At 46.1% G+C, this 26,168-nt stretch overlaps 2 protein-coding genes across 3 annotated transcripts in view; both read right to left on the reverse strand.

Annotated features, from left to right (window-relative positions):
* HHLA1 (HERV-H LTR-associating 1) overlaps positions 1-13,701 on the reverse strand; it is a 16,332-nt gene extending 2,631 nt beyond the window's left edge. The window contains exons 1-14 of the mRNA XM_039911925.1: positions 13,601-13,701; positions 13,057-13,080; positions 9,959-10,000; positions 9,318-9,457; positions 8,848-8,931; positions 8,106-8,189; positions 7,832-7,915; positions 6,463-6,519; positions 6,280-6,366; positions 5,960-6,099; positions 4,740-4,746; positions 4,196-4,267; positions 3,469-3,540; positions 72-228 (exon numbers count right to left, since the gene is read on the reverse strand). Coding sequence (XP_039767859.1) covers positions 72-228; positions 3,469-3,540; positions 4,196-4,267; positions 4,740-4,746; positions 5,960-6,099; positions 6,280-6,366; positions 6,463-6,519; positions 7,832-7,915; positions 8,106-8,189; positions 8,848-8,931; positions 9,318-9,457; positions 9,959-10,000; positions 13,057-13,080; positions 13,601-13,701 — 1,151 coding nt within the window. The remainder of the gene's footprint in view (positions 1-71; positions 229-3,468; positions 3,541-4,195; positions 4,268-4,739; positions 4,747-5,959; positions 6,100-6,279; positions 6,367-6,462; positions 6,520-7,831; positions 7,916-8,105; positions 8,190-8,847; positions 8,932-9,317; positions 9,458-9,958; positions 10,001-13,056; positions 13,081-13,600) is intronic.
* A 4,690-nt stretch (positions 13,702-18,391) lies between these two features.
* Positions 18,392-26,168, reverse strand: part of KCNQ3 (potassium voltage-gated channel subfamily Q member 3) — a 131,519-nt gene continuing 123,742 nt past the window's right edge. For both annotated transcript variants that reach the window (XM_029062911.1, XM_007661272.3), the window contains exon 15: positions 18,392-24,684. In XM_029062911.1, the coding sequence (XP_028918744.1) occupies positions 23,923-24,684 (762 nt within the window). In that variant the 3' untranslated portion in view covers positions 18,392-23,922. The remainder of the gene's footprint in view (positions 24,685-26,168) is intronic.

The raw sequence follows: 26,168 nt of genomic DNA on the forward strand, positions 1-26,168 counted from the left end.
TAGAACAGTGTGTGGCTTATAATAAGTGCTTAACAAATACCATAACTATTATTAATTACTATTACAGTTACCTCACAGCATCTTTTGTTGAATACCTCGCTGGGCTCATGCAGAGACACTGCTGGAAGAACCGACACAGCTCCATCAAGCACGGGTTTATCTTGGGAGCACTGCCAGTGAGAGGGGTCGAGGTCACGGCTCTTTCTTTCACGAGCAGCTGCGGGCATCCTGGAAGACACCCATAGTTATGGACTGACCCATGTGCCAAGTCTGACTGGAAGTTGGGAGTGGGGTGACAGGACCCTCCTTGTATAGGCACACCCTGTCCCGCTCTTAATTTATCACCACCTCACTCCTCTAATGATAATAATAATGTTGGTATTTGTTAAGCACTTACTTACGTGCAGAGCCCTGTTCTAAGCACTGGGGTAGATACAGGGTAATCAGGTTGTCCTAAGTGAGGCTCACAGTCTTACTCCCCATTTTACAGATGAGGTCACTAAGGCACAGAGAAGTTAAGTGACTCGCCCACAGTCACACAGCTGACAAGTGGCAGAGCCGGGATTCGAACCCATGACCCGTGACTCCCCAGCCCGAGCTCTTTCCACTGAGCCAAACTGCTCTAGGCTTTGGAATGTTCCCCCTGGGTGTCAAGTGCTAGGTCCAACACTGGGTTCTCTTGGGCATGGAGTCCCACTGCTGGTGGGAAAATCCTTAATAATAATTATGGTATTTGTAAAGCGCTTCCTATGTGCAGTGCACTCGTCTAAGCGCTGGGGTAGACACAGGGTAATCAGATTGTCCCACGTGGGGCTCACATTTTTTTTTAATCCCCGTTTTTACAGATGCAGAAACTGAGGCCCAGAGAAGTTAAGTGACTTGCCCAAGGACACACAGCCGACAAGTGGCAGAGCCGGGGATTAGAACCCACGACCTCTGACTCCCAAGCCCAGGCTCTTTCCACTAAGCCCCGCTGCTTCTCTAAGCAAAAGAGGTGAAGGGGCATAGCACATTGTGAAGGATCTAGTGGATAGATCCAGGGCCTTAGAGTCAGAAGGACTTGGGTTCTAATTCTGGCTCTGCCACTAGTCTGCTGTGTGACCTCGGGCAACTCACTTCACTTCTCTGGGCTTCAGTTACCTCACCTATAAAATGGGGATTAATATTGTGAGCCCCACATGGGACATGGACCGTGTCCAGCCTGATTACCTTGGATCTACCCCAGCACTTGGTAGAGTGCCTGGCATATAGTAAGGGCTTAACAAATACCATTTTCAAAAGTGCACGCAATAATCTTAAGAACAAAAATCATTTATAGCCACTGTGACAACAGCATAGTGCCAAAGCAACGTGGACCAGCAGATGGTTGCCAGGGTAGCCACCTCAGTAACCGGCGTGGTCTTCGTCACCCACATTAGCCAGTCACTTCCAGAATTTCTCCGGGCCCTGATGTCCACATGTTTCCTTGGTCAGAAACTCTTGTCACTAATAGCCCAGATCTTTCAGGGTGGCTTTATGGAAAGAGCATTGGCTGGGTGTTAAGAGACCCAGATTCTAAGCTCAGCTCTACCACTTGCCTGCTGTGCTACCTGAACAAGTCACAACTTCTCTGTGCCTCAGTTTCCTCACCTGTACTAGGGAGAATAAAATAACTTGTTCTCCCTCCCTCTTAGACTGTGAGCCCCATGTGGGGCACAGATCGAGTGTGATCTGATTGCATTTTATCTGGCCCAGTGCTTGACGCATGGTAACTGACTGAATACCTTGTTACTATTAATATTATTATATTATATTATTCAAGAACCTGGACTTGGCCTAAATGGAAAAAAAGAAGAAATCCCTCTCTGTGTATGGAGAAAAATGGTTTTTAAATAAGGTAGCAATATGCAGAGTGAAGCTATCGTGCTTCTTACTCACCAAAAACCCTGCTAGATGCTGAGCTAAGTGGGGATATTTTAATTCGAAAGAATGACTCACATATCCACTAGATGGCAAGTGGAAGCTTAGTTAAGAGAGAGATTCTGCCTCTCTCTTTTGTTCTTTTCTTCTCCACCTCAACCGTGGCATAATAATACTAATAACAATAATGATATTAATAGTATGTTAATTGGAATGTGCCAAGCATTATCCTAAGCACTAGGGGAGAGTGTAAGCAGACTGGACCCAGTCGACAGAAACGGCATGACCTAGTAGAAAGAGGACAGGGCTGGGAGTCAGAGAACCTGGGTTCTAATTCCGGACCTCTCATTCGTTCAACTGTTCGCTTAGGGGAGTCACTTAACTTCTCTGTGCCCCATGCGGGATAGGTACCGTGTCCAACCTAATTAACTTTTACCTACCCCAGCGCTTAGAACAGTGTTGGATACATAGTAAGCGCTTAAATACCATTTAAAAATAACCAGGGGGTCCCTCCGAAAGGCAGGGAGAAGAGGAGATATTCTATCCTCATTTTACAGATGAGGTGATTGGGACACAGAGAAGTTACATAACTTGTCCAAGGTCACACAGCTTGCAAAATAGCACAGCCAGGAACAGAACCCAGGTCCTCTAATTCCTATGCCCATGTTCTTTCCTCTAGGTCAGGCTGCTTCAAATTTGTTTCATATCTGCAAAAAACTCCTGGAAATATAACTCCTTTTGGCATTGCAATTACATTTTTGTGTCTTAAAGCCTCATTTTCTTTCCATTTTGAGTGATCTAAAGTTACATGAGAGATCAGACTGTCCAAGGGGTATTTGGATTAATCCACTCTGATGACAAATGTCCAGATTGCCTAAGGCTGACGGGAAACTGACACCGTCGCCATCCACTTATAGAGGAAAAACCAGCCTGAAAGAGAGCCCGCTGGCAATTCTCTCCCATCTAAAGGGACTCACCCCAGAAGCAAAATTAGAACCCCGCACTTCCACTGAGCAAAAGGAACAGGAAGAAGGAGATGACTCAGACAACTGGGATGATGGCTGATGGATTCTGGGGACAGGGAACCTATCTACCAACTCTGATGTACTGTTCTCTCCCAAGCACTTAGTACAGTGCTCTGCGCACAGTAAGTGCCTAATAAATATAATTAATTGACTGATGGGAATGCCTGGGGCCCAGGGTACCCTGTTCATCCATCTGTCCTCCCAAAGTCTTTCTGAAAGCATTCCAGAGGTCGGAAATGGGAAAATGGGAAAATAATAATAATAATTGAGATATTTATTAAGCGCTTACTATGTGCCGGGCACTGTTCTAAGTTCTGGGGTGGATACAAGCAAATCGGGTTGGATGCAGTACCTGTTCCATGTGAGGCTCACGGGGGAGAGAGACATTAATACGAATAAATCAATTATAGATAAGGACCTAAGTGCTGTGGGGCTGAGGAAGGGGTGAATAAAGGGTGCAAATCAATAATCTATGATCCGTTCTCCCCAGAGGACACAGTAGAGGAAGATACAAACACTCCCCAGCAAAGGGGCAGGCACTTACTTGAAGCCAGGTGCAGTTTGGGTGAAGGTGGCGGAGAGTACTCTGAGGAAGACGGAGGCGATGGAGGAAAACCTGTGGGAAGTAAAAAATGCACATAAATGGAATCCCCTGGCCAACGGATAAATCTACAAAAGGCGAGTCCCACAAAAGGAAGGCATTTTACAAACCCTCTCACACCTCCTTTCCCTAATCAATCAATTGCATTTATTAAGTGTTTACTGGGTACCAGGCATTGTACTAAGCGGTTGACATGTTCCCTTGACTACAAGAAGCTTAAAGTCTAGAAGAGGAACTTCGCAGTTTGTCTGTGATTACTAGATGACTAATCATGTGACCTCCCAACCAGTGTAGCCTAATGGAAAGAGCATGGGACTTGACACTGGGACACCTGAGTTACAACCCTAGATCTACCATTTGCTGGTTGTGTGACCCTGGACGAGTCATTTAACCTCTCAAGGTTTCAGTTTCCCTATCTGTAAAATGGAGATGAGAAATCCGTTCTCCTTCCCTGTAAAGTACTTTGATCCCCGTGTGGGACAGGGTCTGTGTCCAGTGTGATGATCTTGCAACTATCCCAGTTCTGGCCGTCTTATAAGCACTCAATGAACATAATTGTTATTACGACTACAGACCTCTAACAAGGAACAACATCGAGACAGGAGAGAAACAACTCAAACAGAGCTGAGTCGGCGGTGAGGATCGCAGCATCCACGAGGAACACCCTTACCGGATTGGGGACGAGGGGCAGGGGCTTTGGTGGGTCTGTTAGTGGTGACTTGGACCCCTGGAGCAAAGGTTCCTGGAATGGAAACAAACGAGAAAGCAAATCAGTCAATCTCATCTACCAGCTAGTCAGCTGTATTTATTGAGCGCTTACTGTGTACAGAACACTGTACTAAGCACTTGGGAGAATGCAACATAACATAATAGACACATTCCCTTCCCACACCAAGCTTACAGTCTAGAGGGGCAACAGCCAGTGAGTCTGTTGCTGATCTCACCCTTTAAATAACAGGTGTGAGGTTTTGTAAAATGCTTGCTATGTGCCAGGCACTGTTTTAAGCACTGTTCCCATTCGTCATTGGTGAAAGGTTGAAGATCTGCCTCACCTGGGGCCGGAGAGGGTAAAGGCCGTCTCCCAGCAGTCCTTGCAGCAGTGGGTGATGGGTGGCTGGGGGGTCCTCTTGAGAGTGGGGCTTCATGTCCTTGGGAAGGCCTGGTTCCCACCCAGAACGACACTTCCAGAGCGGAGCCTTCAGGTCCTTGCAAACCGCCAGTCTGAGTCCGGAGGGGAAGCCTCGAGGGGGGCATTTTGAGTCTCTGTGGTGCAGTCACCTGGGTCGCCATTGGCACGGCTGGCGATTTGGACCGGGGGCAGGGGAAAGTCACAGTGACAGCATTGAAGACATCACAGCTCACACACCCAAGTAGCAAAGCCAAAGGGGAGAAAGTTCGGAAAACAGCAAACACAGCAGTGTCAGCGCCTCGGGGAGGGCCCTGAGGTATAAGAGACCACCCTATCCTCCTGAGGTACTTTGCTAACCAATGCATTCTAGGTAAATCCACTGTCCCAAAGGCTAACTTGCATTCACCCTTCTAGCCATTCTACTGAACATATAGGCATTCTTTTTTTTTTTTTCCTCTCAAGCCCTAAGGCACAGTTGCGGGAGGAAGAAACTTAGCCTGGTGGAATCAGGTGGGAAACCACGTTTCCAAAACTAGATTCGAGGTTGACTTGCAGTGTGCCTGAAGGCTCTCTGGACCTCAGTTTCCCCTCCTGAACAAATGAGAGCTCATTACCGCACGTTCTTTTTAGGAAAGAAAATGTAACCTTTATATAATCAAAGTATGATTGATTGGCCAAAATGTTGATCTAATTTCAGTTATTTATGTTTAGAATTCTAGTCCCCATTCTGTCTCCTTGCTGGACAGAACTGGGTGTCCAATTTAATAGTGATAAAATAATGATCACTGTTGGATTTGGTAAGCACTATGTCCCAAGCCCCGTGCTAAGCTCTGGGGTAGACACAAGATAATCGGTTGGACATAGAACCCATCCCACGCGGGATTTGGAAAGCTGGCAGATGACCTGAGGAGGCAAATTCATCTCAAGTGGTTATTTTAGCACCCATTTGCATTTTTCATTTTTCCATGACTCCAAGGCCCTAGAAAATCGACCCGATTCCAACTGAATTGAATCGGAAAAGCAAGCGAGAAGCACCAAAGTGAGAGGGGCAAGGAAAGTGGAAAGAGCACGGGTCTGGGAGTCACAGGACCTGAGTTCCAATCCTGACTCCGACTCTTGCCCTGTGTGAACATGGACATGTCACACAAATTTTCTGTGCCTCAGTTTCCTCCTCTGAAAACAGAAATAAAATCCCCGCTCTTCCTCCCTCTTATACTGTGAGCCCAATGTGAGACGGAGACTGTGTCTCATCTAATTATCTTGGATCTAGTCTAGTGCGTGGCACATAATAAGCATTTAACAAACATCATAACCCAGGATATCAGGCGGTTTTGAAGACCTTCGCTTACTTTGGCCTATATGGGCATTTTGCTGCAACTCCTCCATAGTGATTTTCTCTCTCTCTTCTTGGATGGTCTTCAAACTGGGAAGAATTGATTCTACATCTTCAAAATAAGTTTGTTAGGTCAATCATGTGATCCCAGTGACATGCTTAAAAGGAAATTGCCCCCCAGACCTTGACTGCTAATAACCCAGAGACCTCTTCCCTAATCCCAGGCTGACCACTCCCCAGGCTTGGGTTTGCTCCACAGAGAGCTTTTTAAGACGTCATTCCATCAACTCACCCAGAGCCTCAGATGTATTACTGGAAAACGTATAATTAATAAGCGGGGACTTCTCCACCATTTCCCAGAACTCAGAAAGATTTCTTCCTGCAAAGAAATCACACCCCAGAATTAGCCAGGAAGCCTGAAAAATTTAGTTGTATTTTTAGTTCAGCCCATTTTCTTAATGATGCATTGTTTTACCTGTGCTTCCTGTCATCACACAGATATAGATGCAGTCGGTTTCATTACTCTGACTCACTGAAAGACAAACAAATGCACACTGATGGCTTCGGGATTAGCTTCAATTCCTTTGTTTCTCTAGAAATGAAACATCAGTAGATATTTCCGGAGAAAAATGCTGTGAGAAATTGAAGAGGAGAGCGAATAACAGAATTACAAGAGTTGGTCGATCCATTTTCAAAATGGTGGCAGCCCCACGATCAAGAGCATTAGCAACCAGAGAGAATGAGAGGATGGCATAACCGTAATTTAATTTAAGGTCTGTCTCCCCATCTAGCTCGCAAACTCCTTGCGGGCAGGGAACATGGCTTCCAACTCTCTTATATTATACTCTACCAAGCAATTTGAAAAGCGTTTTCCACAAGAACTTAATAAATAACACTAATTGATTGGTAAGCAGTGGTTTAGAGCCTCTCATAGGTCCCGAACAGATGGGAAGCTGGACAGTTTCACCTTCTGTTTCTCCATATCACTAACACGGTGGCTACTGACAGCCTCGTGATTACCGGACAACGCAAATCAAACAGTGTCACATACGTTACAACAGGCACGCAACACCCCGTGATGATGTCACGAGCCCCGTTTTGCAAAAGTATGCCAATTCGGGCAATCTTAGAGTGTTTCTACAAGGGAACTACTAAATCCCCGATATTCTCCGGAGCCTTTTGTGGCACCATGTGTGAGCCACAGAACTGGATGACAGGAATCATGGCTGGGGCAAGCTAATCATTGAAAATGAAAAACACAAAAGGGTCTAGCTTCGCATTGACACAGGCAAGGCCAAAACCAGATTGCCTTATATAAAGCTGAATGACAGGCCACCATCATCACTGGGCATCACCTCTTGAAGTCTTCCCAAAGCCCTGGGTGTCCTTTCCTGGAGAAGCCAGTGAACTTTATTCTCCTAGGATGATGTTTCCTCTACACATGACCAGCCCTAGAATGGGAGAAAGATGCTCCAAATCCTTGAAGTACAAAGTGCTCCCGGCAGACCTCTAACTGGGACCTGACTGCCCTCACTCTCACCTTCCATAAGCAGAAAACCAATTTTTTCACTACCTGTCCAGCCTAAATCATTGTTCACCTAGATAGGACATTTAGGTGCTTACTGTGTGGCAAACGAAGGGGTAGATATAAATACAGTTAGATCAGACACATTCCTGTCCCACATGGGGCTCCCCGTGTAAGGGAGAAGGAAATCAATATTAACTTTTTAAACTCACTATTGAAATTTCCTGAACCCTGGACTGTGGTGACAGTGGTCTCACAGACTCCTAGGTATCTAATTCAGGAGCCCAAAGCCGAGGTTCTTCCTTTGAGAAAGACTAACCTGAGAGAATGGAGGTCGATTTGAAAATCTCCTTGAGGTAGCTGGTGGAGTTCCCGATGATGTCCACCAGAAGAGCTGTGAAATCTAAACAACAAAATGTGTGTCGGCTAGATTCTGTTGTGCCTTGCACTGTACTAAGCATTTGGGAAATCCAGAGACCATGGAGAATTTTCCAGAAACAAACAGGCCTTAATGAACATCAACTGCCAGAGCTGAAGGAAAACCAATTCAGAAACAGGCACGGGCTCCCATCGCTGAGCGTCTCGCACCTCACCTGATAAATCGTTGGTCTTATTGTTCAAGCAGTAGCAGTATCTGGTCGGGAAGTGGGTTGGGTCCACCTTTTTCAGGGTAGAAACTGCAAAGAGAAAGTGGACAGGGTTAGTTTGTCAGGAAAACAAGATCCAAGAAGGATCTTGAATATCTTCTCTTTACCTGTTACTTCCAGGCCTGCCATTTTTGCTCCACCCAAATTCACCTTCTCACTGGACCTTCCTCTCACCCCTGACTCCTCACATATGTCTTTTCCCCGGCCTGGGATTTTCTCTCCCTTCAACTCCTCCAGGTCACAGTGCTCTTCATATTCAAAGCCCTCTTAAAATCCTACTTCCTCCAGGAAGCCACCTCTCCCTATTAGTCCCGAACACCCCAAGTTGCATCAAGCTAACAGCCATCCTTAGCCCCTAAATTTAATCTATTCACTTATCCCCTAGCCTCTATATTTAATTAATCTATGCACTCATCCCTTTGCCCTTATACTTAATTATATCTTCACTTATTTGTTCTATCTCATCCTGATGCATTTGTGCTACTATTTGGTCTATCCTTGTTCTCGCTCCTGTTTATTATTTGAAAATAATGGGTGACTACCAGTTTCCCCTATTAAATTGTGAGCATCTTGAGGGTAGGAAACTTGATTCTGTGGCACTCTCACCAGCACTCATTACAGATCCCTCCCCTTGGTAGGCACTCAGTAAATAATCCTGTTGCCTGAACAAGGGGGTTTAGGGACTTACTATTATACACGGCCACCGACAGCTTGTGGAAAGCAAACGAACTGTACGAGGTAACACTCAGCAAGGAGAAGAAGTTTTTGGTCCCTGAGGAAAACAAAACAAAATGAAGAAGTGAGAGGAGAAAAAGAAAATCAACTGGTGCAGGGTAGGCTGGAAATTTTTTTTGACATTCAGACCTTGGGTGTCCAGTTTATATTCATGCTGGGGAGACTGATCCAATTCTCTGAGCCAATCAACCAGAGGCCACAGAGAAGAGCAGAGAAGGCCCTTTCTCCACAGTTCCTGGGAGGTTTTTAGGAGCCTGGGAAAATTAACCTCATGCCGGGAGACAGGAACGGTGGAGCATTACTGGGGGTTGCCCATGGGTGTCTGTTTTCAGTTTCACCTTTCCCGCCTCTTGGCTGTCCAAGTTGGGCAGAGCTGGCCACCCCAGGGTCCCTAAATGGCTGCCCGGTTTTCCCCCTGGATACCTTTCAGGGCTCTGTGAAGCATCCCGTTGACGAGTTCGGTGAGGTTGACAGCCGAGAGGTCCACTGTCCTGGAAGGAAGCTCTGGAAAAAGAAATGCCACTTTGGATTTGTAGATCGAGGCCACTTCCATCATGGGGTGACTGGAATTTAGGGAAAGGCAGGCATCATTATCCCCATTTCATAGGGGAGGAAACTGAGGCCTGAAGAGGTGAAGTGACTAGCTCAAAGTCACACAGCAGGCTTAGTGTCACCCTAGAACTCAGGTCTCCTTAATCCTAGCCTCATGTTTATTATTTTCCACTAGGTCAGTTTTGCCTTTCCTGATGTCCCAGGCATCGAGCACAAAACCGAGTTCCACATCAGCTCCTAGCAGTTGGCAGGCTGGTCTATGCCGATTTCACTGGGAGGGTGTCACTCTCTCTATCCTAAATCTGTCACATGATACTCTCCCTAGCGTTTCCTACAGTGCTCTGCCCACAGTAAGCACTCAGTAAAAATCATCGATGATGATGATGATAACGATACCCCCCGAGTCGAAGAAGGTGCCTACCTGAAGAACGAATCCCACTGCACGCACCCCCAGCCGATGTCCCAGCACAAGCATCACGAAAGGCCAAGGAGGCAGACGGTAGTTGACTCACCTGTTGTGTCCAGGACAGGCATTGCTGTTTCCCTTGATGTTTCTATTTTAATGCAAAAGGCTGAAAGGGGCACACGGAACCTCCCATTACACCTGAATTTCACTCCCCAGCCCCCCACTAGTTGTTCCTCTACTTGTCTTAACACTCTTTTCCTGGCTTGTTGACTCTGTTGCAACCCACTGTTCTAGGCTTTGATCTTTTTATTCCCCAGGTGAGCCCCAAGTAGAACAGGGGCAGTGTCTGATCTGATATAGCTGTTTCTTCCCTAACACTTAATAAGTGCTTAATCTACACCACGACTAACCCGAGGATGGAGATGAAGCTCTCCAAAGATCTCACATGCGCCTCTATATCTAAATGGAAGTCCAAAGCCCACCTCAAACCAGTAAAATACCTACCCATGTCCCAAGCAAAAAGAACGCAAATCAAGCTGGGACACCACTTAACTGGAGCACGCAGCAGATGGAACCAGGGCATTTTGGGATTGCACTTTGAGCCACGCCAGCTGGAGGGAAAGAAAGCAGGAACACAGGGGAGCCACCATAGGTTTAATGATGCTTTTAGGAACTTATTATTCATTCAATAGTATTTATTGAGCGCAGAGCACCGTAGATTGGAAGCTTACTGAAGGCAGGTTTGGTGTACTTCTAAGAACTTACTGTAGTAACCCCTGCATACAGCAGGAGCAGCTCAATAAATACTTTCTGAAGAGACATTCCACATTGCTTTAGATAAACCCATTCTGATGTTGAATAAGTCTAATTTCCCGAGGTCCTGGAACCCCCTCCCTCCTCACCTCCGCCAAACTAATTATCTTCCCCTCTTCAAAACCCTACTTACAGCTCACCTCCTCCAAGAGGCCTTCCCAGACTGAGCTCCCCTTCTCCCTCTACTCCCTCTACCGAGCCCCTTCACCTCTCTGCAGCTAAACCCTCTTTTCCCCCCATTTCCCTCTGCTCCTCCCCCTCTCCCTTCCCATCCCCTCAGCACTGTACTCGTCTGCTCAACTGTATATATTTTCATTACCCTATTTATTTTGTTAATGAAATGTACATCGCCTCGATTCTATTTATTTCCAATTGTTTTAATGAGATGTTCATCCCCTTGATTCTATTTATTGCCATTGTTCTTGTCTGTCCGTCTCCCCCGATTAGACTGTAAGCCCATCAAAGGGCAGGGACTGTCTCTGTTACCGATTTGTACATTCCAAACGCTTAGTACGGTGCTCTGCACATAGTAAGCACTCAATAAATACTATTGAATGAATGAATTAATTAATAATTAAAGTTCAAAGAGGTAAAATAGATCTATTTAAGCAATTGGTACAGTGCTTGGCACATAGTAAGCACTTAATGGATACCACAATTATTAATAATCCAGAAATAAAATTCCATAGCATCACACCAATAAGCTAGTTTTGAGAAAACTGCTTCTAAAATCATCTCCACTGAGAAATAGTTTTTGTTTTTTTATGGCATTTATTAAGTGCTTACTATGTGCAAAGCACTGTTCTAAGCGCTGGGGAGGATACAAGATGATCAGGTTGTCCCACGTGGGGCTCACAGTCTTAATCCCCATTTTACAGATGGGGTAACAGGCACAGAGAAGTTAAGTGAGTTGCCCAAAGTCACACAGCTGATAAGTGGCTGAGCCAGGATTTGAACCCATGACCTCAGACTCCCAAGCCCGGGCTCTTTCCACTGAGCCATGCTGCTTCTCTGAAAGCAGTTTTCAGTAAAGGAATTGATAATGCCAATAATGTTGCAATAATTATTATGTACCAAGCACTGTACTAAACACTGGGATAGATACAAAATAATCATGTTGGGTGTCGAAAGCATTTAAAATTTTGGATTCATTCATTCATTCATCATTCCCTGACTGCTTAAAGGGTTTTCCAAGCAGACTCCTAAAATCTTTCTTGGGTAAACTCCTTGAGGGCAGGGAATATATATATCAGCTCTTTGGATTGTACTTTCCCAAGCACTTAGTACAGTGCTCTGCACACAGTAAGCCCTCAACAAAAACCAGTGGTTGATTGGTAGTCTACATTTACCATTAAACACCGTTCCCGAGAGCAGCAGTGCTTAGAACAGTAGCCCTCAGTAGGCACTCAATAAATACCATTACTACTATTCTGTTCAACTGATAATACCATCAAACATTTCCTAAATTGAAGGTCAGAAGATCCCTTTATGGTTCTTGAAAAGGTGGGTATATTTTGGATGATTTTCAGAGGTTAAAAAAAAATTAAGCAGAATATCGACAGTGAGTCTGATGAGATAGACCACTTAGATTACTACATTTGGAACAAAATAGAGCGATGCAGAATATTGCCACTTGAAGGGAGGAAGTCTTCCTAAAAAAGGATTGGGAAGTTTAAAAACTCTTGAAGTCAAGTTCAGTTCTTTCTCATTTCCTTCAGCGCAAATGGTGCAAGGGACTGGAAATAATAAGCACAAATGGTTGGAGTCTCTGACACCTGCCCATTTCTCTCCCGTGAGCTCCATCAATCGATCATATTTCCTCTGTGCAGAGCATTATACTAAACACTTGGGAGAGTACACTATCACAGAGTTGGTAAACATCTTCCCTGTTGTGAACACGGCCTAATGAGACTCTGATATGCTTCGTTTGTACCAACTGACCAAGGAGAGCAAACTTGCTCTTGGATGTGATTAAACTTCACAGAGATTCTGGATCTGACCTGAAATGCTGTCCCCTTATCTATACGTTGAAATAGAACAGGGCAGGAGTTCAGCTGATAACACTCCTCAAATCGGGGAAAAACGGTGAACCTTTCAGCAGGAAACAACTCAACATCACATGACTCTTTCAAGCTTTAAAGTCAATGGCAACCGGTAACTCATTTTTGGAAATAGCACTCACTGTGTTTAATGAGTCTAAACTTAACTCGTTTGAATTTCCATTTCTCTGACCAAAACTCCCCTCCCTCCCACGCTTAGCACTCTTCCAAACTGCTCTGCTTAGGAATAGTGTCTTATTCATTTCTTAGATGCCTTCGCACCAGGGAAGCCAAATTGGAAACGAATCATGTTTTGAATATCTACAGAACAAGTCTGTTAATATTGACTTACCTGTCTTCAGATGAAAAGGAATGGCTTCAGAAGATTTAAAGAGCTAAGAAGGTTACTCAGAGGCTACTGCGATATGCTTGGATGAGTTCTTAGTGAAAGATAATAGCATGTGAGTGGAAAGACTTGATAACCTTGCTTTAAATCCAGAGAAAATTGTACTAAAATCCCTAAGAAAATTAAGCTTGGTGAAACCGAATCACCTCCAAGCAAAGGACTGCACTGTGCACTGAATTGAATCCCTAAGTGGAATGATTTGGGATGTGAAAGCGCTTTTGGAATAATGATTTGCATTGAAAAAAAAAGAACTGAGGATTGTGGGTGTCGCTTTTCCCCTTTAAAGGGGCGGCTACTTTCAGAGTGATAACGCTTCAGATGTCTGGCCCATTTCAGGAGTCCCTTCAGAGGAGATACGAGAGGGTTCTCAGATTCAGAATGCTTAGTGTCCAAAGAACAACAGCAGAGGGCTTGGAAATAGCTGGCTGGTTCCCGGGTTGTTTGCACTAAGCCAAGACAGATTGCTTGCAGTTGAAAAACCCATTCTCACCTGAGGGTCTTGAACTCACTGTGAGTCAGCAGGAGGGGGTCCAAGAACCCTGCCAGAATCCCGGGACTTCCTTCATCTAAAGGCACGATGACCTGGCCCATCAGGTTACATTTAATGTGCAATGTTCTCAGGGTACCCTATTCACTAGGCCACACTGCTTCTTGTGACGAACTTAAATGGGGAAGGTCTATTCTCAAGAAAAACCGGCACTCCCTTGGGGCCAAGCACTGCACTAAATCCTGGGGTAGATCTATGGAAATCAGGGCAGATTCTGTCCCTGCCTACAGAGGGCTCACAATTTAAGTAGGAAGGAGAGCAAATATTGAATCCCCATTCAATACGAGGAAACAGAGTTAGGGAAGTTAAGTGACTAGCTCAAGATCACACAGGAGGCAGGTGTCAGGAAGAGAACCCAGATCCTCTGATTCCCGAGCCCGTGCTCTTTCCATTAAGTCATGCCGCTGTCTCGTTAGAGCTCATCTAGAGCTATAGGAGGAGGCTTCGGGCTTTTGGAAAAAGATTAAGTAAGACAACGTGGGCCACTGTTAGAGGCCTAGCCGGATTTAGAAACTCAGTCCACATGGGACTCACAGACTAAGGAGGAGGAAAAACAGGTATTTGATCATTTTACACTTGAGGAAACTGAGATACAGACAAGTTAAGAGACTTGCCCAAGTTCACACGATGAGCAATTGGCAGAACCGGGATTAGAACCCAGGCCATCTGACTCCCAGGCCCATTCTCTTTCCACTAGGCCATGCTGCTTCTCATTGAGTGAACATACTGAACTAAGTACTTGGGAAAGAAGAACAGAAGCTTACAGTATATCAAGAGAGAGACGGGCTTAAAATATTTACAAAGGCAGAATCAGAAAAAATAATTGCCTCTGTGATTGATATATTAAAACTCTGGAAATTCTAAGTTCAGCATCCATATCCCTAAGAGGGGAACAGTGCGTGGAACATATTTAAAATGAATCGAATACCTTTCTTTGTGAAGGACTGACTCAACAGGCAAAGCAGTCTCGGGTAATATGCCCAAGCTAGTTGCCATTTTGGTCTCGCACAGTGAGCCGCTTCGAGTAAGACTGTGAATGAACGGGGTCATTTGAACTGGAGATGGGCTGGTGGTAAATTAGGACTAGAGACTTCAGACAAAATCTCGGGAATCTACTCTTACCGAGAGACACAGTCTCACCCCACACCTGTGCCTTTGTAGAGGCAGATCTCACCGAGAAACTCACCAGAAAGTGGTGCTCACAATGATTGGTGTTATGATACACAAAAAAACCCATCTCCAACCAGGGAAGTCTATTTGCTGGGAACATTTCCAGGTCATTTGATGTTAGGTAAGAAGGATAATTTGACTTTCAACAGGGTGGATACCAAATACCTTCACAGTATGGAGTGGACAATTTTTAGTGGTTCCCATGACAGATGGAAGTCCAACACACTGGGGGAAGCTGATATTCTCCCTCCCTCCCTGGACGTAAGAAATATTATTAGAAACAGTAGCTGGTTTTCTTAGTGCAAAGGGAAAGCCAACTTACAAAGGGGGCTTTGGCCCCATCCGATCAAATGGCGAGGGCCTTTCCCAGGGATATATTCTTTGGACTCTTTATCCGCCCCTAGAGACCCAGCAAGCAGACCCGTGGACCCAGACTTACCCGAGCTGAATATGAGATTGGAAATAATGAGGCATCTCTTCCCGAGACTGTGAGCCAGGTAACGACAGGCGTTTTAAATGGAGACCGATGCTTTCAAAAGTGTGTGTGGAGGGCTCGGTCTAAGAGAGAGGCTAGGATAACAATAATAGCATTATTCTATTGGAGTGGACAGGAAATTGAATGAAGACTGTTTCTGTCTTTATACCCAAGACCAGAAACATATATTGGTACACTTCATTGGAGATCTGAAGCGAACAGCTCTCTCCCTCTCTTTCTCAATCTAGAAATCACCAAGATTGATTCCCCGCTCAGTGATCGAACACTTGTGCTTCTCTAGAACATCTCTAGGTCAATTCATCCAGCTACATCATTTCTTCCAGGAGGAAAAAAAAAAAACATTTTGCAGATGATTCCTGTTTTCAGCACTCTTGCTAGATATCCAAGAAGATACGATGGCTGGAATATCTGTCTGTAGTTTGTCAAACTGCAAACTCCAAGAGGGCAGGGAATGTGTTTTTCACTTGTGTTATATTTCCCCAAGCACTTTGCATAGTCCACTGCATACCACAGGGGTTCAATCAATACCAATAATTAATTTTATCTGCGTGCACATCCTTTGGACTAAATGCCTGATCACAGTAATTGATTATGGTACGTGTTAAGCACTATGGGTCAACCACTTTCCTCAGCATTGGGGTTGATACAAGATAAGGAAGTTGAACATGGTCACTGCCCCATCTGGGGATCTCAGTCTAGGTAGGAAGGAGTAGGATATAAGCCCCATTTTACAGTTGAGGATACTGAGGCACGGAGAAGTTAAGTAACACAGCAGACAAGTGGCAGAGCTGGGATTAGAACCCAGAACATCTGACTCCCAGGCCCGGGCTCTACACTTCTTCTCTAGTCACAATTCAAAAGCTGAGACACAGAGAAGTGGGGAAGGGGGAGGCAGGGAAGGGTGTGAGGGGATAGAAAGGAATGTGGCAAGAGGGGGGATATGCATTTGGCAAAACCGAGCTGTAGGTGCCCCAAAAGGGGAAGATTATCAGTGGATTCTGCTCTATAACATCTCTCACTAGCCTCACAATAACTTAATGAAACTCCCTACATATCCATCTTTGGTCTTTTATGCCTGCTTCCCCGAGTAGAGCGGAAGCTCCTTGCAGGCAGGAAACATGTCACTGTGTTGTGTTGTAATAATAATAATAATAATGTTGGTATTTGTTAAGCGCTTACTATGTGCCGAGCACTGTTCTAAGCGCTGGGGTAGACATAGGGGAATCAGGTTGTCCCACGTGGGGCTCACAGTCTTAATCCCCATTTTACAGATGAGGGAACTGAGGCACAGAGAAGTTAAGTGACTTGCCCACAGTCACACAGCCGACAAGTGGCAGAGCTGGGATTCGAACTCATGAGCCCTGACTCCAAAGCCCGTGCTCTTTCCACTGAGCCACGCTGCTTCTCCTCCTTGTACCTTCCCACATGCTTAGTACAGTGCACTGTCCCCTTTGGCATTAAATAAATACTATTTAGCACCATTATTTTGCTATTTCAGGGGAGATAGAAGTCTGTAGGCCAGGGCATCTTTTCCATCACCAGGGGCAATAACTCAGATTGACACCATGTCTGTATGGCTTCCAGTTCTTACCAAATCTTTTGTTTTCCTGTCTTACTCTTCTCACACATTGAGGAGGTTTTCTTAATTCAGTCTACAAGATTCGTTTTTTATCCCGTCAGCAGTTTCCTTTGGATTCCAAAAGGCATCTGTCTTCCAAAGGACTCAGGAAACCTATAGTAGTAGTAATAGTAACAATAATAATAATAGTGGTTTTTGATAAGTGCTCTGTCCAAAGCACTGTTCTAAGCCCTGGGGAGATGTAAGATAATCAAGAAAGACACAATCCTTGCCCTTCCTGGAGTTCACAGCCTAATGAGGAGGGAGGACAAGTGCATTTCATTTACAGATAAGAAAAATGAGACACAGAGGAGTTGAGTGACTTCCCCAAGGTCACAGAGCAGACAAGTGGCACAACCGGGATTAGAACCAGGTCCCGTACTTTCCCAGACTTTTCCATGAGGCCATTTTGCCTCACACTTTCCTCTAAACCGTAAGCTCGTAGCAGACACAGAACGTCTGCCATCCTCTCCCAGCCGCTTAGTTTATTGTTCTGCACATAGTAAGCACTCAATAAATACCACTGACAGATTGATTCACACAATTCCATCTCATTTTAGCCTTTGAGCTTCCCTGGAGGACTAGGGAAGTGTCACTATTCGGATTAACTCCTATACTAAATGAACGCAGGTGGTTACACATCACTTCCCATTAAATGAGCCAACCACTGGCCATCAAGGATGAACGGCTTCACCATGAATGACAGTCTCATTAGAAATGTACTATTTCCTGGACCATGGTTCATTCACTCATTCATTCATTCAATCGTATTTATTGAGCGCTTAAAGTGAGCAAAGCACCGTACTGATCGTACAATATAAGAATAAAACAGACTCATTCCCCACCCACAACAGTTCATTTATCCTTACCTGACCAAAACTAACTGAGGCCCAGAGACTGGCTATGACCGCTCCTAACTTAACAATCAACACCCAAGACACAAATGACAGGTTCTTTTAGATAACCTGGGTTTCCTTGCTATCATGTCCCTCCACTTACCTTAGACGCCCCCCAAGAGTTTCATTAATGAGGATGATTGTGGTATTTTTTCAGTGCTTACTTTGTGCCAAACCCTGAACTAAGCACCACCGGGATACAAAATAAAACAGATCTCCATCCCACATGAGGTTCACAGTTTCAGTGGGAGGGAGGGCAGGTCTTGTATCCCCATTTTACAGATGAGGAAATTGAGGCACAGAGAAGTGAAGCGATTGCCCGAGCTCCCAACAGCAGGGAACCCAGGTCCGGGCTCTTTCTACTAGGCCACCCCGCTTTCTTCCCAGAGGGGCCTTCTCATTAAACAGAGGAAATTTTCAGTTGAACAGGCAAGAGGAAAAACAAGACACCAGCCCCACAAAAGCAGAAGCAAAGAATAACCAGGACAGTTGCAGAAAGGCACACAATATGAGGCTAATCAAAATACAGAGGCATTCAGAAATTCTCCTGCATGTTGATTTTGAAACGATCTCTTTTAATTGGAAAATAATCTTTCGGTAACATATGTGCAATTATTTTGACACAACCAATATGCTACAGTTATATTTGGCCATTGTCATAACTCCAGGGAGAATTGATGGTCTCTGGATTTAACTTCCTCGATAACATACCTCTGCTGATCTAAAGCAGAGTGTGCTATGCTTCATCTAGAAAGAAAACCTGAGGAATTACAGACTCGATCACCACGTTCTGCAAATTCACCTACCGGAGCTTCAAAAGCAAGTCACATTCTTTCACGTCATCATTGAAATCTCTATTTATTAATAAGTGGTGCTGTATTTCTTTTAAAGACAGAACATAAAAAAAATCAGGTAAGAATTCTTGTTTGCATAATATATATTGAAATAAACATATTAAAGTTGTTCAAATATTAGACAGTGCCAGAATATAAATTACACATACAGTTTAAAAATTACCATAAATAATACTATAAAGAGCACTAAAGGTCACTTGTATAAAAGTTGTGTTCCCTTGTAAGCCAGAATGTGAAAAGCATATCTGTAGCAAGGCACATATGCCATAGTCAATAAAACAAAATGCAACGGGTTTATGTCACTTTAAATCTCCTCTTGTTTTTCCATCTAGACATTAGATAGTCTTTTTTTCATCTGTCTTCACCAATGACGTCAGAAAGAGTTAAAGACATTACCCCAAGAAATCTCGATTTTCACAGAGTGGTCAAGATTTCCTGACTGTTCCCTTCTGAGCCATTTACTGAGTGTTCTCAGCTGCCTCCCGAGAGAACCTTTAAGCCTTTAATTATTCAAACAAGAACCGATTTTTTGAAAGGGTGGGTACAAAACCCAGACCAGAGCTTTCCAGAGCTGGATGACTGTTCTGGATTTCAGAGGGAAGGAAGGGAACGAATTGTCTATTTCTTTCAGGGTTATAAGAGTTTGAATGAGCCCAGGGAAAGACTGGGCAAAGGGGATACAGCAAGAGATAACTGCAGAATTGGAGGTGAATAAAAAAACAACAAAAAACCCCCAAACCTACTGTAGCAGTAATGGTATTTATGCCAGGGTCTGAAATGGCCTTCTTCTTAACGACCGTTTTGATCAAATCATTCTATGGCTACAAAATGGCAAATGTCCTTACTCTTTAGTTTCAAAAGCCTTCTTACATTTGCCTGGGCCTTCCTGTGGAGGTGGGAGTTGTGTGGAGGGGGAGAGAAGGGGAAAATACATTTTCTGAGGAAAAGCAGCTTTTTGACCTAAAACAAAAAAGAAGGGTCAGCCTGGAGTCAATGCGGACATTTGAACCCAGTTCATTGAATTAGACGCAGAAAAGGACATTCACCAACAGACTGGCCTCTGGGGTTGCCTGATTTTTCTGCATTTCCCAGAGACGGTGAAAGCCAAGCGCCAATGGAGGCCCTGGGACGCTCCAGGCCTGATGCGGCTAACCGAAAAGCCTCTCCATCCTAGCATGGTAAAGGTGAGCGCTTCCCCAGGCTGAGCGCTTCAGAATCCGAATCCATTCTCCGTTTCTCTTTGTCTATCTGTGAACTGTTCTGTGACTTTCTCCCCTCTCCACTACCGGTTAAACTGTAAGTCCCATGAGGGCAGGGATCGTATCCACTAACCCTATCGTCGTCTCCCAAGCCCTTGGTACAGCAGGGTTCACACTGCAAGGTCAAGCAGAGAACACGGAGGCAACAATGCTTTCAGGGAGGGTCAATTAAGAAGTCTCGGATAGCAACAGCACGGTCATGACCTGCGCTCGGGCGACAGGGGTGGAAGATCTGCCTGCCCCCTCCCTCTCAGGACGGGAAATAAAGCCAATTCTCGGGAGCCAATTACAACTTCCTGCCCCTCCAAGTCTTTAGACTGTAACCTACTCCAGGTCACATTGGGGAAAGCAGTGGAGGTACAGGTAGGAGGGAAGCAGGGAGGTCGGTAGGAGGAACTCCCAGTAGAAGATGGCTGACATAGCTTCCTTTTTTAGGACCCTCTCCTTACCTCTTCCCACTGGCACTGGTGACCACCCCTGGGGTGCTGAAGCAGGGCCCTTTTCCAGTGCTTACTTCCTGTGTGGCTTTAACCACGGACTCCCTCCAGCACCTCAACAGACAGAGGTCCATCCTGATCACTCCCTTTCTTTGCCCCAGTCCTGCTGGAGGCTAAACATTCCTCATTTATGCACATTACATATCATACACTGAGTTTGACCAAGAAATCGCCAGGGCATAGGATGCTATTCTCACTAGAAAGGACAGAAAAAGTCTTGTGGTTCCTTGGCAACAATTAAGACCCTTCATCTTGAACCATCACTCTCTCTCACTAATGGCTTCTCCCCACCAGCCTCTGAGGGGAGAGCAGCAGTTAGCTCAAGCGGGTTGTCACTGGGGTCAGAGAGTCATGGGGCCCAAAGCACCTTGGGGTGCCAGTGTAGAAAATGCTGTCTGCTGGTGCTGAGGATTTGATAGAGAAATTAAAACATGCTGAAATCCAGAGATACAATTATCACTGGTCAAGTTGTTTAAGCTCACACACATCTAAAGCTAAACCTTTTGAGTGATTCCATTTCCTCAGACAATGAAGTACTCTGATGCCAGAGATTACACCCATTCCAGTCTCATAGCACATTGTTGCAAGCTCACCTTAAGGCAATGCTGAGGGCAGAGAGAGAGAGAGAGGGAATGTCTCCTTGTTTATGGAGTTTCCTTGTCTAACCCTAGGACTTCCTATTAGTATTGAATTCTGGATAAATTAAATCCCGGTAGCCATTATGTCTTTAGTTCCTCCTCATATCCTGGACTTGCCTCCCCCAAATCAAGTCTCTCTCTCTCATTCCCCAGCTCCTGTTAATGTGTAGGAAGTCCCGATGTGAACCGAAGGCTCTGTCGGGGGCGTCCTGCTTGGGCTTGTAGCTTGATGAGCAAGTGATCTTAGAGAAGATGTGGGAGGGTTGGGTCTTCCATGGGTTGCCAAATGATCAGGTCCATTCCCCTGCCTACTCAGGTTCCGGTTCTACTGTTGGTTGGTTGCTTGAAGACAGGGAAACCGTTCCCTGTCTCAAAATAAGTCAACCCCACTTGAGTCAAAGCCTGGCTTCAGGCTCAGATGGTCCGGGCCAATTTTGACCAGACAACCGGGAAGGGAGACAGACCGGCCAACTCTAGGACTCATCGACCTGCCAAGACGGGCCCAAGATCAAGAGAAATCAAGCTGTGCAGGGACGGAATAGGTTGTTCTTTCTCCTCCTTGTCCTCCCACCGGACAGCTGATCAGAGCGGGAACATCCAGTGCCAGCTGGTCTTCACATAGGTGCTACAGCTTTTGGCCCAGGACATGAATAAACTGATGAGGTGTCAGTCTGCCCTAAAATCCCAGGCCTATCTGAAGCCCTGAAATCCCTCTCCAACAGTGGTGGTACTGCTGCCCTTGAATAAACAATGGGAAAAGCCAAAGTTGCTTTTTAGAATTAAAAAACTAAACCCCCCAAAAACCTGACATCCAAGCAAAATTCTTCTAGAATGCATTTGCTAGGAGTTGGGGCAGCACATCCTGAGACAAGTGACAATATACAAACGGAAGACTTGAAAAGAAGAAGGAGAAGAGCGATCCAAGCTAGAAGCTCTGAACGTTTACCAGCTAGATGCTCCTGGGAGGATCCGACCCTTCTTGATGATCAGTGGTGATTTCCATGAGCTCCTGAAGGCAGGAATGAAGCCTGTTCTGATCATGCTGCATCGAACCCCAGTATTCCTGATTATGCTGTCTCCAACCTGCTCCATTTGCCTGCCTAAGAACAGGCCCCTGATGACGTCGTTACGCCTCCCAGAGAAGTTGGGGGACCAGCCTGGGCCCTGCCACGTCTGGCTGTGGTGAGGGGGCCGAGGGGCCTGGGGGCGTTGGGGTGGTGCAATATTTTAGAAGCCACCTCACGGCTCCATAATCCTCCCGCGCTACCCTGGCCTCCACTGCAGCCTCATAAGGCACCGGGTCCCGATTCTAACGGCCTAGCTCTCGGCCAGCAAATCTTCCAATTAGTGCCATTTTAGGAAGTTGGTTTCACTTCCCATGATCCTCTTGGAAAAATTCAAGGAAAGCCATGCCAGTGCACTAATTTTTAGAACACTTCAGTCATGGAGGATGAACGATGAGGACCGGATGGGAATCAGAGCCCTGAGCAAGTTAAATAGGATTCTGTAGGTGAATGAATTCCAAGAATGCCACAATACTACTTGAAATAATAGTGATGATAAAAGTCACTCCTATCTTCCAGAGGAAGATCTCACAGGACGTACCGAAGAGCATCATGGCTTTTGCACGTCTTTTGGAAGGAATCTCTTGGGTATTTTGGAATGAATCTCTCAGGTTTGTTTTTTTCCAGAGGTTCTGGGTTGGGAGTCGGGGTGGGTGGCTGCTCTGCTCTAATGCAATTCATTTTGAGTGTTGCTTGGCTTGAAGTGCCTTCCTAAAGATACAAGGCAGAAAATTGGATCACTGTGACTTGGGCACACTCACACATCAACATGCAAGGCATCATTGGCCACCGTTTTTCCAAGAGGCCCTCAGCTCTGCCAGAGCACAGGGCCCCATTGCCCGCTTTACCTGGGCACGATGACATAATCGGGGAGCAACTGTCCGATACTGAGATCCATCAGGATGGTACGGGATGCGGTTTTGGAAGAAATGGCGTGGGCGGGGACGGCACCGTGGGTTTTTCTCAACACAAGGTTCTGCAAGAGTGCAGTCCCTGAATTCAAAGAGGCCCAATCAGAAGAAGGGGCAGGAGGAGCAGATCATAACCCGGCATTCTGATTGGAAGAATCGGAACCACAAAAGTTATTTACTGTGGAGTCATAAGATAGGGAGATGTGGGTTAGCGCAGGCCTCTGGCAGGGGTCTCCGCCAGACCCCGCGAGGCCTCCGATCGATCCGAGATCGGGAGGGTCCGGAGCCCACGACCAAGAGAATGATTCCGGGATGAGTGATGAGCGCTCCCTGTGTCCCTTCTCCCCCTCCTACTTAAGCCACAGGCTCCCAAGACTAGGAATTTTGTCTCTCTCTCATTGGGCCTGGAAATGATTTTTCTCCTCTCTCCAGAAAACAAGGGAAGGTTAGAGCGGGGTCATTCTACACAATGGGGCAGTGAGTCCAAAATGAATTTGGCATACCGGTTCTGTTCACAACAAGTGGCTCCCATCCCCACAACAATATCGCCCTGCACGGATCCCTCAGTTGTCGGCAGTAGAAACGACAGATAGCTATGTATCATAGAAGAAATCAGCTGTACCATTTATATAGCGTAAAGTCATGCAAGCCATGCCCAAAACTAAATGGCTTAGTTTTGGGGGCGTGGAAAAAAAAAAAACCACATTCGTAAATTCCCATGAAATGTCGCCGTGATCACCACTAATATACCATGCATCGAATGCAGCCACCGGCGTCTGAACTAGTAAGCTTTGGGGGAAAGAGTAAGTGGGCTATACAAAGTGGGTTTACAGCAGAGAGAAAGGCCAGCCAGTGACCCCCTTTAAATGGGCTTGCTGGAAGGGGTCCATACGGAGTCAGAAACCCCATCCCCCGTGGAGGACAGAGGCATGGAGCCGCTGGGAGTGAAGGGGTCAGTGTCTGTGTCCGTCTCGCCTTCGGCCAGGTATCGCTTCTCCCTCATCCAGCTCGATCCCCCGCTGGGGCCAAAGAGGTAATCGTCTCTTTCCTGGGAGATGCTGAAGCCACTTGGTGAACGCGCAAGTTCCTCGTGGTTGACGGAGAGCAGAGACAGCGGGGTGTCGCTGTCTCTGGTCAGACTGGGTCTCTGCCTCCGCCTCTGTCGGGGCGATATCCTGTCCGAGTAGGCGCTGGGCAACTCGGGCTGTGAGGGGTAACCGGCCCGGGAGTCGAGGAGAGTCAGGATGGGCAAGACTGTGGGCCTCTCTGCGTACGCAGCGGAGGAGGGGGCGGTCTGCAGCTTGCCAGACCTGCGCCCGCTCAGTGACAAGGTCACGGGGTCGTGGGAAAAGGTCACCGGGTCGTGGGCAAAGAAGCCATAGGGCCTGACTTTGTTGATGGGCACCTGGTGGCAGTTAAAGGGGGTGTCGTGGGTGCACGGGCCGGAATAGTTCATGATGGATTTCAACTCAGAGTACCTGTTCTCCTCCTCCTTCTTCGCCACCTCGGCTGGGAAGACCGTCTCTCGGGAGGGGAAGAAATCTGTGACCTGCACCTGGAGCTGTTCCGTGTGCTGCATGTGCATATCGACCAGAAAATCCAGTTTCTTCCCCATGTCGTGCACCTGAAACACGGAAAGAGATGCTGACTGAATCCTTGTTTGAGGATTCTGGGGATCCCGTTGAGAGCCATGTTAGTTCATCCTGGTACTCATTTGTTGCTTAACAGGGCCTAGTGGTGGGGGAAGATACCCAGTAACCGGATCAGACAGTCCATGTCCCACACAAGAAGGTCTAAGAAGGAGAAAGAGCAGGGATTTCATCCCCATTTTACAGAACAGAAAACAGAGGCCAAGAAAGGTTAAGAGACTTTCCCAAAGTCACACAAGCAGGCCAGGAGTAGAGCTGAGACTAGAACCTGGTCTCCAGATTCCCAGGCCCGAGCTCTTGCACTTTAAAAGACTTAGTTTTAGGCTCAAAGGGACTTTGAGACGTCCTCCAGGTCCATCTCCCTGCCTTTTAGTTTTGAAGAAGTTGGGATTTAGCCAGATTTGGGCCAAGGCATGCTCTATGAATTATTCAAAAACCACGAGAGCTTCTCCTAGAAAAGCATAACCCACAAGATGTTTGTGCTAACATTCCCAAATGCTCTCCAACATTTCCATGGAACTCCCCCAAATATCCTGCTGGATCAAGCCCTTTCTCTCCCATCCTGAGGATTCTTCCTCTCTTTTCTCTTAGTGTTCCGCTCATGTCTTCCCTGACACTTTCTACCAAACCTCTCCCCTGAACTAACTACAGCATTCATCTAATTGTTTAACACAGTGTTCTGCACTTGGTGGCACTCAGTAAATACTGACTGATTCTGGATCCACTGTTGGATACCATCAAGGACCCAGGACTCCCCTCAAATTTTTCTTAGCATCAGGTGCCTAAACACTGAACAAATGAATTGTCATCATTTTGATTATTTGCTTGGAGAAAAAGTACCAGCCAAGGGAAGGAGGCATAGGGATTTAATTCCAGGATCTCCCAGGCCTGTCTATAATCATATCATTTAGCCAGCAATTTACACCAGACCCAATCTCAAGTACGTGTAAGTTGGATTCCTTAGGAGGCTAGACATGAGCTGGCCAGAGCCAGAAGACCCCAATCCTTAACCGAGCCTGAGCTTTGCACCAGACACGCAGTGCTTAGGACAGTGAGCTCGTTTAGACTGTGAGCCCGTCACTGAGCAGGGATTGTCTCTATCAGTTGCCGAACTGTGCATCCCAAGGGCTTAGTACAGTGCTCTGCACATAGTAAGCGCTCAATAAACACTACTGAATGAATGACAGTGCTCTGCAGACAGTAAGTGCATAATAAACGCTATTATCGCTACATACCCGACTTTGCTGAATATAATGGCTGGCGGGTGCACGAAGTTGATAATATCTCCGATGACCAAAGGACCTTCTTGCCTTGAGTGGCCAGAGCCCTACTGACCCTCACTTTCTCCTCGTCACCGAGCGGCCCCATTCACTGCCCATTTTACTTAGCTAATCCCCATTTTTCCAGATGAGGTAGCTTAGGCACAGAGAAGTTAAGTGACCCGTCCAAGATCACACAG

This window comes from Ornithorhynchus anatinus, chromosome 4 (genome assembly GCF_004115215.2).
Source record: "Ornithorhynchus anatinus isolate Pmale09 chromosome 4, mOrnAna1.pri.v4, whole genome shotgun sequence".
Lineage (NCBI taxonomy): Eukaryota > Metazoa > Chordata > Mammalia > Monotremata > Ornithorhynchidae > Ornithorhynchus > Ornithorhynchus anatinus.